The sequence below is a fragment of the Psammomys obesus genome, unplaced genomic scaffold (genome assembly GCF_907164565.1).
Source record: "Psammomys obesus unplaced genomic scaffold, mPsaObe1.curated_primary_1811, whole genome shotgun sequence".
Lineage (NCBI taxonomy): Eukaryota > Metazoa > Chordata > Mammalia > Rodentia > Muridae > Psammomys > Psammomys obesus.
This window is the reverse complement of record NW_026585644.1, coordinates 33637293-33651151: the sequence shown is the minus strand read 5'-3', so window position 1 is coordinate 33651151 and position 13859 is coordinate 33637293. Positions and strand designations below refer to the sequence as shown.

Below are 13859 nucleotides of genomic sequence, written 5' to 3'. Positions count from 1 at the left end.
ATCTATCTATCTATCTATCTATCTATCATCTATCATTTATGTGGAGAGGACACATGTTCTTCCCACTCTCTGTCCGTGTGTATGTGTGTGTGTCAGGGCAGTTGTTTGTGTAGATGTGCATGTGGCTGTGGGTGCCTTTGCTGCAGTTCACATCTAAAAGCCAGAAGTCCACTTGGTCCTCTCCTGCCATGTGGGTCCCAGGGATCAAACTGCAGTAAATCAGGTTGAGCAGCAAGAGCCTTTACCAGCTGAGCCATCCCGCCAGCCCAAAGCCTGTAGGCTCTTTTGGACAGGGCCCTGAGCTTCTAAGCCCTGTCAGTAGGTTGGACATCTCGCTATTACAGGATGGCCGGTGAAAATCACAGGTGAAGGATCTCCCTGGGGTCAGCAATCCCGGGACTGTGCGAGATACCTGGACCAGGAGCCCCACAAAGGGGGTCCCAAAGCCTGCCTGAGTGCTGGTCACAGTCACCCTGGCAACAGGCCCCTGATGAGCCAGGCTAGGAAGCAGGAGCAAGGTGAAGAACATCCCACCAAGACTGAGCAACAAGAGCAAGGGTGTGCGGACCTCAGGGTCAGGGGAGCCAGCTCTTAGAAGAGGAGCTTTTCGTACAAGCCAGTCTTAGAAGAGGAGATGGCCAGGTAGTCTTCTATTGTTCCGTGGATGTCCCTGTGCAGGTGTCCCTCTGTCACCTCTAGCAGCTGGTTAGAGCAAGGAGCAATACAGCTCCCCTCACTGGAAACCGCCCACCAACTGTGTCACCTCCCCCAGCTCTTTGTCCCCAGCCTGGATGGGTTGGCTGGTATCCTGACTCTTACACACTGTCCTGGCTAGCATAGAAGTGGCCTCTCATTAGGGCATCTTCAGTCATGATCCCCATCTCTGGACCAGCTACCTGAAATTCAAACCCATGATCCCAGACAGAGCATGCCAGGGGCACAAACAGTGCAGGGCCAGGTGCTCAATGCGCTGCTACTTCTAATGTTCGTATTTCATAGGGGCCAGCCCTTGGGTGCCTCCTCTAAGCTGCTTTCCAGACTCTAGGCGATATATTTTCTCTCTCTTTCTCCCCCACCATGTGTGTGTGTGTGTGTGTGTGTGTGTGTGTGTGTGTGTCTGTGTCTGTGTCTGTAGTATGTATGCATTCATGTTGTTTGTGTTTATGTGTGTAAGACTGAGGTCAACCTCAGTGGTCTTGCTTGGTCACTCTCCACCTTAGTCATTTAAAGACAGGTCTCTATAATGAACCTGGAGACGATTGATTCAGATCGGCAGGCTGGCCATTAAACTCCAGGGATTCTCCTGTCCCACCCAGAGCCGGGTTGGAAGCCCATGCCACAGTACCCATCTTTAACACAGACGCTGGAATCCAAACTCAGGCCCTCAGTGCTTGTGAGGCAGACGCTTTACCGACTCACCCCTGGGTGAGGCCTTCTAAGCAGCACGGCATGATCTATCCAAGGCCTGTCCTGACCACGACCCCCAGGCCTTCTGAGCACCCACAACCTTGGTGGCTAGCTAGACAGAACAGGATAATGTCCGAGAGACAAGCACCCCAAGCCAAGCTGAGGTCATAAAGTTCTGATCCTCATGAGAAGCGCCCTGACCCCACACTCACTCGTACCTTCTGCAATCTGTTGGCTCTGAGTGGCACCGTTTGCTCAGACCTGCCAAGCTGCAGGAACTTTCGTTCAAAGAGCTGGGAGTAGACACCTGAAGCTGGACAGGGCTTTATTTAGGGACTGGTGCTGCTGAATAATGAATTCAGTGTGCATTCCTGGGCTCCTGGCTGCATGCACAACACGCGCACACACACACACACACACACACAACACAACACAATACACTATACACATGCTGGGCTGACACCTCAGAGGGGCGGGGCTGGCAGGGCTGCACGGCTCTGCCGAGCTGAAGGAGCAGCTCGCTGTGGTTGCCTTGGTCTCTGTGGGCAGCAGCGGGAGGAGGCGGCGGCAGCAGGAGAAGAGGGAGGCGTGTGAGCCACGCTCCACCAGCTAGCTCCTTACCGCTGCTCTGCCTGGCACTGCCCAGGCTCTCCTCGCCGGCATGGCCCTCATCGTCCACCTCAAGACCGTCTCGGAGCTGCGAGGCAAAGGCGACCGGATCGCCAAAGTGACTTTCCGAGGTAAGGGAGCCCCCGTCTCGGTCTCGGGGATCCCAGTTCTGCAAGCTGGCCCCGGGCCGGATTTTGTGAGTTGATAGAGATGGGAGAGGGTTGGGAGGAGGGATAGCAAAGTTCTAGCAGGCACAGTGGCTCCGAGGCTTTTTAAGGGTAGCCACCTGCCCCTGGCCTCACCTGCCTTGAGGTTTCCTACGATAACCTGGGCCAGCATACCAGTGTCCTGCAGAGTGCAGATTCTTGGCTCAGTGAGGCAGAAGTGAGGGGTCCATCCTGGGATAACACTGACCCAGCCCAGCAGAGCCTCCCTGGGACCCCCTCTTCTCTTCCCCCAGTTTTCTGTCTGAATAGTAATCTAGGCCTGTAAAGACCGGAGTGGCTGTAGAAACCATGACAGCCAGTGTGACGAGGATAGTGGTGGCTTTTCCTCGCTCCACTGTGTTCTGAGGCGGGGACATGTCTCCAGCCTCTCCTCCGTGGACTCCTCCTGGCCTCCTTCAGCTCGTGTGTTATGATCTGCTGTGTATCAAATCTAAGGGGCTAGTAATGTGAAGATGAGCTTTGGTCTGAAGAGCTGCACCTGCTGAGGCCGGGAATGGAGTTAGCATGCAGGCGCAAGTGTGTGATGCAGAGAGGTAGGGGTACGTGAGCACCCTAACCACGACCGGGAGCCAGCAGTCAGGGAAGGCTTCTGGGAGGAGGCAATGCTGGTTGAGAGATCGGCAGAGAGAGCGTGCAAAGAGAATGATGACATGAGAGGGAAAGGGAACAGTGTTCCCTAAGGCTGGGAGCAGAGGGAGAGACAGAGGCTACGTGAGCCAGAGCTCAAAGAGCGCAGAAGCTCTGCTCCAAAGAGCCAAGGAGCCGAAGGGGATCCTGCAGCCCACAAGGAGTCAAGCAGAGAAAGGCAGGGGCCAGGCTTATCTCTGTTTGTGCACACCCACCTCTGCAAAATGCAGTTCAGCCTGCCTCACCACAGTCAAACCCTCTGGTCCAGGGGTGTCTCCGCAGCCTTTAACCTCGCCAGTGTGGCGTCTTCTCCCCAGATCTGCCAGGAGGGAGATCTGAGACTCGGAGAGTCACTAGACCTTCTGGTATGAGCCTCCAGGCACCCATGTCACCCACACAGGTCCTGGGCTCCTCCTGCAGCCTGCTGCTCACAGAGCAGGGGCAAGTTCCTGCCATGTCTGCAGGCAGGAGGGACCCGAGGGTGGGCTGGGCCACCTACTGTTCCATGGGCCACCCCAGCAGCCGCTTTGCCTGCACTAGCCTGGCTCTCCACATGCCACCTGCCGGCTTACGCTTAGAAAAACAAGCACTGTTTTTCTGTGTCACACACAGCCCTGCACTTGGAGTCTTAGCGCTAGGTTGCTTGGTGGCTACAGTTGTGACAGGACAGACCAGGCTGGGCAGGGGCAGTGTCCTTCACAGAAAGAGAAACCAGGGTCCAGAGACCCTCTCAGGGGATTAGTGGAGGGGTAAGGACAGTGGCCATTCTGTCAGGTCTACATTTTGGCTATTGAATCCTCCAGGGCCCACAAAGGGTGGGCATCCTGTCCATCAGAGACTCATGTTTTTCTTTATTTGTTCTGGTGGGGAGCAGTGCTGGGGACTTGAACCCAGGGCCTCCCACATGCCAGCAAAGCTCCCTCCTGATGAACCATATGCGTGCCCCCTCCTTTTTCTATCCTTGAACCCACTCTATAGCCTAGGCAGGCCTTGAACATACAGTCTTCCTGCCTCAGCCTCCCGATCCACCAGGCCCAGCTCCCACCTCTTCCTTTGAGCTACAAGACAGAACACCCAGGAATTAGGCTGTCTGTAGCCCATGCCCTCCTTATAGTCAGAGGTAGGGCCCCTGGAGCAAGCGGTGAAGGGCGGACAGTAGGAATTCAGAAGATACAGTCAGGTTTTCAAAAAACAGTGGGTGGCAGCTACGGACCCCCAAACACCAGCCAACGCTGCTGTTTCTGCGGAATTGAAACAACATATCCCTTTCTGATGCCCAAGACACACGGTATTAGGGAGAAACGAGAAAACGGAGCAGGTACAGGGGTCACTGGTCTCTCACCTCCCCAAACCTCTCAAATAAAGGTGGCAGATGGGGTGAGCGGTGGACACGGGATCTAAAGGTGAAGGGGAGAAAGGTCCTGCCCGAGGCCTTGCAGGGAAACAAGGAGGCATGGACTCCACCCTGCATCCGCTAGCATGGCCGGCCTGGGCCTCCCAGCAGCACATAGGATACAGCAGCCCCTTGCACTGAGCGGCTTTCCCACTTGAAGAGGCCATCCATGGAGCAGGTGAGGGGGGGAGTGTTTGCAGGTTTCTGGTTTCTCTGTTCTTACTTCAACTCTAGTACTCTCCAGAGCCAAGGAACGCAGGGTGGGAGCTGTCTGTCAGCTGTCTGTCTGTCTACCTTTCTTCTTTGTGCTCAGCCCCTATGATCCACCACACACACATACACACACACACACACACAAACACCAGAATCCCAGTAGTAATCTTTCATCTTTACATCCAACCCTCCCCAGCCTTCTTGCCAAAATACAAGGTTGAGAATTTCCCAGACTTCTCTGCGTTCACCTGGACCGCTTGCCAGTACAGAGGTTCTCTGCAGCAAGGCTTCCCATGTGGGTTCATCTTTACAGGCCTGCCCACACCCCAAATTCCATCCTACTACATTGAACGTCCAGCTGGTTCCCAAGATGCCAAGGGTTTCCCGCCAGTGGCCATATTCTTCTTTGTGGTAGAATGACTCCCACCCTCTGCCTTATAGAAGTCCATCCTGTGTATACGTCAAGGCCAGCTCATGTACCACCTCCTCCAGGAAGTTCTCCCCTTCCCTTCCACACCCTGTACAGCCCCCGTGTAGCTCTGCCATAGTTCTCCTGTGGGCACAGGTCACGCTCTGTGAGTTCCCAAGGCAGAGAGCAGATCTCAGTTGAATGCCAAACACACTTCTTTCTCTGAGGTCTTCACTAGTTTGTTTGTTGCTGTTTCGAGTCAGGCTCTCATGTAGGCCAGGCTGGCCTTGAACTCACTATGTAGCTGAGCATGATGGGATTATAAACATGCAGCACCACACACCACACCTCTCACTGTTTAATGGTTTAGGCTACTCCACAGTGGTCCCATCACTCCTTGGATTAGCTCCGCTGTGAATGAACATTATGAGGAACACCAAACTGAAAAGAGGCCTCAAGAGAAAAGAGCCAGGAACCCTGGCTCACCTTCCTTCTATTGGCCTCTAGCTCAGAGAACCTTCCGAGTCCCAGAGAAAGGCTCATCTCTCCCTTCAGCAAATGTTGGGGATGGTCCAACCCTGTAACCATGTCACTCAGAGTCCCAGCAGTCAGGGAGTGCTTCCTGTAAGGGGAGGCAAGGCTGGCTAGGAGAAGCAGCTCCTAGCTGGGTCTTGAATGGCATCTCTGCATAAGTAGGTATAGGAGACATGAGGATGGGCTGTTGAAGACAAAGGCGCTCTGGATGAGAGAGCAGACCTGACACTCAGCCAGAACAACAGCTGAGAAGCCAACCCTGAGGCCGGGGAATGGAGGTGGCAACTGTTGCCTGAGGATAAGATTTATCCTAGGTTGTAGTGTGTGTGAGAGAGAGAGATGGGGGGGGGGGAAAGAGAGAGGGAGACTTCTCTCTAGAAATTCTCTGCCATCCCCAGTATGGGATGCAGACTATCCAAGACCCCTGTCCTCAGTATTTCCCAGGCTGCCTCAGCCATCCTGGCACTTCTGCTCTTGGAAAATGGGGCAGATGTCCCTATTTCTGAAGGCAGCATAAAGAGGGGCTTCCTGAGGACAGCAGCTGCAGCCCATGGCAGGCAGGGGCCCAGCTCTGTGGTTTTGACATGAACACAAGGAACGGGTCCCCAGCATCCGCCCATTTCAGTACACCTGGGGACACCTTGCCTAAACCCAGAGTGCTGAGAGCTCCTCCCTTCCTCCTCCTCCTCTTCTTCCTCCTCCATCCAAACTCTCCCTCTTCCTCCTCTTCCTCCTCTTCCTCTTCTTCCTCTTACCCTGAATAAGCCCCAGCAGACACAGATCTGGCAGGAAGCAGATACCGCACCCAGAACATCACCTAGGCCTTCCTGCTTTGATAAGAGAAGGTATTTTTCGTGCTCTGAAAATGACTGTAAAATTGTCCTCTGCTACAAAGCGCACAGTGAGAGCTTCTGGAAATGTATTTAGAGGGAGCCGACTTGCAAATGATCCCCTAGAGCATGAAGGCTTGCTTATCATGTCCATCTTTACTGGCAAAAAAAAAAAAAAAAAAAAAGCTACCTTTCTCCTACCTACACCCATTCCTTGGCCAGAAAAAAAAATTATAATAAAAAACTTCAAATATATACAAGAGGAGGAGAGAATAATCCTATCCAGTTTCAACGTCCTCACCTCATGGCTAATCTTGTTCATGATCCCCCTTCTAATTCCCTTATGACAATTATGCTGAGGAAAAAAAAATGTGTTATTTCATCTAGAAATTGTCAAGTCATAGCTATTTTTAAAACCCACATGTTTTACCGTTCCTTAAAAATGAACAATTCCTTAGTACTGCCAAGTACTCAGTCCACGTCAATTTCCTTTGTCTCCTCGATGTTAAAAATTGTTTTCCAGCTCATAAAAGCTTCATTTTAATGTGTCTTGTGAATCAAGTAGTTAATCACCCATTCGCCCATTCGCCCATTCACCCATTCATCTGCAAATGGTATTTGAGAACCATCCATGTGCTAAGCGCTGCTCTAGACCCTGCAGGACAACAAGGAGGCCCTCGAGGAGAAGGGCAGCCCTGGCACCATAGCTGTGAATGTGCGGAGGGTTGTAGAAAGGGCAGGGCAGAGTGCAGCCAAGGAAGGCAGAGCAGGCAGGACAGGGGCTGAAGTCGGGGTGGCAGGTGGGGAGCAAGGGGGTAACATCAAACCAGCCGCTCTGCAGACGAGAGAGGGTCCAAAGTGGGGTATCTGGAGCGGTCGTTGGTGGGAAGGGGACTACGCTGGCTGGTAGGGAATGGTCCCTCAGTGCCTGGGGGCGGAGAATCTCAGCAGGGACAAGCCTATGGAACAGACTAGTTGGGGGGCTGGGAAGATGGCTCTATAGTTAAAGTGCTTGTCACACAATCGTGAGAACAAGAGCCGGACCTCCAGAACATGTGTAAATACAAGGTGTGCACGGTGGCTGGCCTGTAATTCCACCCTGGGACAGCAGAGACAGGGATCTCCAGGGCAAGCTGGATAGAGTAGCCATATAGGTGAGCTCTGAGCTTAATTGACTGTCAATGTGCACGTGATACAGGATGAATCCTGACAAGCAAGCACACAGGTGAGCCCACACACATGCAAAATATACACACATGTGCAAAAAATGGAAATAACATGCACACACAAAAAACACTGGCACAGTCTAGGGCAAGGCGGTGAGCTGGAATCTAGCAGCTGGCAGGGTGTCACAGAGAAGCTTGGAAACACCAAACAGCGGATCCAGTGGGTCTTGGTAGCACACTGAAGCCTTTGAACTTTGCTAAGCAGATGTGGGGGAAATGCATGGGCTGGGGAAAATGTGAAGCTAAGATCCAGTTCAGGAAACAACAGTCCGTTTGGTTCCAGACTGCAGAGAGGAAGCCAGAGCAGGGTGCAGCTAGGACCGTGGGATGGAGGGAAAGGGTGGCCTGCCATTCAGAGACAGGGTGATAGAGAGGGTAGGAAAAGATGCCTCCAGACAGAGGGCAGGTGTGGCTTGTGGACCCCAGGATTTGGGTTTTGAAAAGCAAGGATCAATAGACTCAAATAGGACTAAGATCTTCCCTGCTCTTGCCTCTGCGATGACCCTGCCAGCATTCTGTGTGGATTCCTGGGTGAGGACAGGAGAATAATGGGAGGGAAAAAGATACTTGAGACAGCTTTGCTGCTTTGAGTGGTCCTCATCTGGTCTCCTGACGGAATGCTGGCAGACACGGAGAGGTCAGGCCAAACTTCTGGTGCTGTAAGCATGCGTGTGGGCACCGGCCAGGATCGGAGCCCCGGCCGCTTTCGGCAGCAGCTGGTCAGTCAGCAATGGGAATCGCTGTGCAGCCTGAGGGCAGGGGATGATCCCACCCCAAGGGACTGTGATGCCTTGCCAACTCTGTTAGTGTTTTCAGGGTGTCTCCACAAGAAGGTACCCCACTCTCTACCACATAGAGAAAGACAGGTACCATAGAGTCCCCTGTCTTGGTTTGAGCTTCTATTGCTGTAGCTAAACACCAATGGCCAAAAGCAAGTTGGGGAGGAGAGGGTTTATTTGGTTTACACTTCCACATTGCTGTTCATCACCAAAGGAAATGAGGGCAGGAGCTCAGGCAGGGCAGGAACCAGGAGGCAGAGGCCATGGAGGAGTGCTGCTTCCTGGCTTGTTTCCCCCCAGCTTGCTTTCTTACAGAATCCAGGAGCACCAGCCCGGGGGGGGGGGGGGGGGGGCGCCCCACCCGGGGCGGGCCCCCCCCCCCTGGTTTCTGCCCAGCCAGAGCGCGGGCGGGGGGGGGGGGGGGGGGGGGGGGGGCAGCACCACAATGGGCTGGGCCCTCTCTCATTGATTGCTAACTAAGAAAATGCCTACAGCCAGCTCTTACAGAGGCAGCTTCTCAGTTAAGGTTCCTTCCTTTCAGAAAACTCTAGTCTGTGTCACAATGTCACAGACCAGCCAGCACACCCTCTCAGGACGGTCCAGTCTTAGACAGCTCAGCCTTGGTCGAATGTTTAGTTGCCCATCTCGGGGAGCCAGAACCCATCACGACTGCAAGAGGTGTACCACCTATGCTACACAGGGAAAAGAAGTCAATGCGGTTCTCATGCGGATCTATGTTGCACGGTTCTAGAAAGGTCTCCTTCAGCAGAATATCTTATGATACTCTCAACTCAATAACTGCTTCCATTTTAATTAGTGTGTGTGTGTGTGTGTGTGTGTGTGTGTGTGTGGTTTTTTTTCAAGTAAGTCTGTGTATCATGTGTGTTCCTGGCATCTGCTGAGGCCATAAGAGGATTTCAGATCTGGTAGAACTGGAGTTACAGTACAGATGGTTTTGAGCCACCATGTAGATGCTGGGAATCGAACCTAGCTCCTATGGAAGAGCGGCACCTTAACCATTGAGTCATGTCTCCAGCCCTTGCTTTTTGTTTTGTTTTGTTTTGTTTTTAATGTAAAAGTTCAGGATAAAGTCAGCATTGGGCTTGTAACAATATTTTTACTCCATTTGAGAATGTCAACGCCATCATTCTCCCATCATGCCTCATTATATTCCCAGCACCTGGTGCAGAAGGAGTTCCCTGCCTAGCATATGGATCGCCAGGGTCACAGCCACCTCCATCTGTCTCTGAATTGGGAGATCCTATCTCCCAGCCTCTGCAAGCCCTATCCCGGGCTCCAAGGCAACACTTTCTTCTTCTCTGCCTCCAAGATCCTGCCTCAAAAGTGGGAACCATTGTGGTCAGCACCCGGGACATTTGGGGCAGAGAAATGGGGCACAGTAAGTTCAAAAATGGCTTAAGATCTTTGCCCTATCCCACCCCTCAGATGAGCCCTGCCAAGTCTGACTTCCTGGTGTTAGCAGAGTGAGGAAGGGGAAATGAATGGTAAGAGGATACTTGAGTGAGAGTAACGGGAGATCAAGAATAGTGGCAGACAGGGCCTTTGCTTAGTGGAGAGCTGGAGGCCCAGGGAGTCTCTGGTGTCCTGAGCCGGGCTCTGTGAGCAGCTGTTTCCAGAGAGAACATGAGTTAAGGCGCTTGAGGAGTATGCTTATGGGGTGGGGGGAGACATCCTGAGTTGAATTTCCTTGTCATACTGTGCCATCACCTGTCGATAGGAAAGTGAAGAGCATTCTGGGTAAGCAAACAATGGGTTGCTTCCAGAGCAAATTACCGGCAAGCAGACACGAAAGTCATTAGGGAGATGGAAGAGCTGATGCGCCCCTCCACCCTCATCACCCTAACAGGGGTTTCTGAGGTCTGACGCCTCAAAGCTGAGGAACGCACATTTGTCTTGACTATCTACGGTGCTGTCATTGTGACAGGCAAATGATGCGGAGCTCAGGTGCCACCACATTTCAGAAGACTGACAACCCAGACTCACGGTGGCTCAGCAAGCTTGGCAACCCAGGTTGGAGCCACAGAACCCATACAGAGGAGGAAGGAGAAAAACATCTCCATAATGTTGTCCCCTGATCTCCACGTGCACAACATGGCATGTGTAACCACAAACACATATCATACATGCATGCTAATGAGTAAGAAAAAAAAACCTTGAAAATCTGACATCCTGTACACTCACAGGAGAGTCAACCTTTTTGAAGATGGGATATTGTCGTCTACAAATGTACTGCGCTGCATTCGTAGCTACTGTGGGACACTGAGGGCCCATAGGTCTCAGGCTGGACATAACCAACACAGAGTATGTGCTTTGGCCACACTGAGATTCACTATAAAATCAATAGCGTTTTGCTGTCTTTTGAAGCCCCACATATTTGAGAATTACATAATAGGCTTCTTTCTAACTTAGGGTCAAAGAAGAAGACAAGTGAGAAATTAGAAAGCGTGGTGGCTGGGCTGGGGCCCAGTGGTGGAGCCCTTGGCACTCTGCATGCAGCTTGGGGGTTGAGTCTTGCCTCCTCCCCACAAGCTCTACTTTCGAAAAGGCAGAGAGAGGTGCTGGAGAATCGACTCAGTGATAAAGTGTGTGCCACACGTGTGAGGGCTGGAGTTCAGATCCCCAGCACCCACATACAAGCCGGGCCACCTCAAAGGCCACCTGCAATCTCAGCCCTCGGGAAAGGGAGACCAGGAATCCCCAGGGGAAACTGTCTAGCAGAGCAGCTGAATGGGATCAGCAAGCTCAGGGGCAGGAATAGACCCTGAATATCCTTGAATAAAGCGGTGAGCAACTGAGGAAGCCACTGACCTCTGGCCTACAGACACACACACACACACACACACACACACAGTGCGTGTGTCCGTCCAATGACTCTCATAAGTACAAATATAAAGTCCCTTAACAACATCTCAGCCAATGGAGCAGTAATGTATAAGGATAGTGCATCATGACAAATGAGTCTTATCCTAGGAAAGCAAAAACTCTCTTTAAAATTATAAAAATCAAAGCTTTTCACCATGTAAGCAGAATAAATGAGAAAAACTACAAGGTTCTATCCACAGTTGCATAAAAATTGTTAGGCAAAATTCAATACCTACTCACAATAAGAACTCTCAGAAAAGGAGGACTGGAGAAACTTCTTTAATCAGATAAAGGACTATCCAAAAACTATCCAGCTAACACCACACTTACCTCACAAACCCTGAACATTAAAGGCACAGGCGAGGCAAAGTCACCCTCCCTTACCACTCTGTTCATTACTAAGTGGTGTTCTAGCCAGTGCAATAAGGCAAGAAAAAACAAAACTCCCACAGGTTGGGAAGGAAGAAGTGAAATTGCCTTTTTCACAGAAAACCTTTCTGGCTTGTATGGAAAATTCCAAGCAATCTAGGTGAAAACCACTACCATGAGTGGATTTTAAGCAACTTTTTAAGGGTGTAGGATTGACATGTACAAATGTTTTTATAGAATCAACCAGCTGAAATAAAGAAACTTAAAAAGCAATTACATTTATAATTGCATAAAATAAAACTTTAAAAAAAAAATTTGTCAAAGACCGTGACATGAAAAATAAAGCAAAACCCTTAGAAAAATGAAAGAACAGAGAAAATATATTGGTCTGTGGGAGGAAAGTTCATAAGGGTAAAGGCGCCAGTTCTCCATAAACTGCTCTACGGAATGAGCACAGCCCAGGCAAAGCTACAACAGGCTGCGTTGGAAACTATTTTTAAAGTGAATGGGTGTGCAGGTCTCTGCAATAGCCCAAACAGCCTTGAAAATGGACATTGGGGAGTCTCACTATTTGATTAAAAGCCTATAGAGTCACAGGAACCAACTCAGGGTAGCACTAGTCAAAAACAGATAACAGCCAAGTGGGTAGGACAGTGTCTGGGAGTGGATCTCATGTGTATACAATCTGAAGTATTTCAAAGAGCTAGATACCCACATGGGAAAAATAAACTTCAAACTCCTGTATCCTTCCACCCGCAAAGACGAACTTAAGATAGATTACTAAAGCTAACATTAAAAGGGGCTGGAGAGCCGGGCACGGCGGTGCCCACCTCCATCCCAGCTCTCGGAAGGCAGAGGCAGTTGAGTCTCTGCGAGTTTGAGGTCAGTCTGATCTACGTAGTGAGTTCTGAGGCAGACAAGGCTACACGGAGAGACAGGGCAGAGGGACCGGAGGGACGGCCCAGCCTGTTGCCGAGAGGCCAGTCTGATGGAGGTAACTCTTCAACTGAGGTTCCCTTTCCCAGGTAACTCTAGTTTGACAACTTACGTTGACAAAACAAACAAAAACAGCTGTCTAGCAATAATAGCACACTATCAGAAGCAGTCTAAAAGTCTATCAGCAGAACAGCCCGACAGGCTGAAGTGTATCCATACCACAGGCTATTAACTGACAGTGAAAATGAATAGATTGGCCTACCATATGGATGAGATAAATAATGAGGGGGGAATGCATTGAATGTTCCCTTTTCTCTGGTCAGACTTTCCTAAGTGATACACTCTATTTACATTTATAAGCATTTACATTTGTGTGTGTGTGTGTGTGTGTGTGTGTGTGTGTTACATGTAGACAAACGGTAGCTTAAAGTACATGGGAAGATGTGTGTGAATTAAACGCAAATGCTACAAGGATTTATACAAGGGACTCTGGCCACCACAGGTTTAGCTATCCACAGGGAATTGGTTCCAGGACTCCTCGGGCACTGAGAACTGCCGGGCTGATGTACCCGACAATGGTATGAATGAGTCAGAAAAGCACCGACAGAAGTGAGACACACATCTGGGGGCTGGAGGATTAGCTCAGTTGGTGACATGCTTGCCCTGCAAGCACAGGACCTGGCTCAATCCGTGGAACCCACCAGGCATGGTGGCATGCACCCATAATTCCAGTGCTGGGGAGGCGAGTCTGGAGGATCCCAGAGCTTGTGGGCCGGCCAGTGGCGCTGTCCCAAAAGAGATGCTGAATGTCACTGGAGCAACAACTGCCAAGGATGACTCTGACCACACACACACACACACACACACACACACACACACACACACACACACTTGCGCACACATGAACAGGCACACACGCATATACACAAAAGCACCATCTATCTGATACCATATAAATGATGTTTAAAGTGCGGGGAGGGGGCACTGGGGCGGGAGAGATGGCTCCATGGTTAAGAGCACTTGTTGCTCTTGCAGAGGACTTGGGTTTGGTTCCCAGCACCCACCTGGTGGCTCACACCTGTCTATAAACTCCAGTTCCAGGGGCTATGATGTCATCCTTTGACCTCTGTGGAAGTCAGGCACGCATGTGATGCACACACATAAAATGAAATAAAAATAAACTTTAAAAAATGAAGACGGGATACAGTCTTCGATGATAGAAATTGGAGCCATGGTTAGCTGCTGACAGCGGCAGGTAGAAGTTAACTGGAAAGGGAGCTGGGGAAGATTTTGAAGAACTGAAGACGTTCTATGTCTCGACTGTGTGGTAATTAAACAAGTACGTGCATTTATTAAGACTCATTAAAACATACCCTTAAGATCTGTGAATGTACATTTCACCTAGTTAAAAAAAAAA

At 50.8% G+C, this 13859-nt stretch overlaps 1 protein-coding gene across 4 annotated transcripts in view; it reads left to right on the top strand.

Annotated features, from left to right (window-relative positions):
• Positions 1-1976: 1976 nt before the first annotated feature.
• Positions 1977-13859, top strand: part of Otof (otoferlin) — a 91977-nt gene continuing 80094 nt past the window's right edge. For all 4 annotated transcript variants that reach the window (XM_055626461.1, XM_055626453.1, XM_055626471.1 and 1 more), the window contains exon 1: positions 1977-2147. In XM_055626461.1, the coding sequence (XP_055482436.1) occupies positions 2069-2147 (79 nt within the window). In that variant the 5' untranslated portion in view covers positions 1977-2068. The remainder of the gene's footprint in view (positions 2148-13859) is intronic.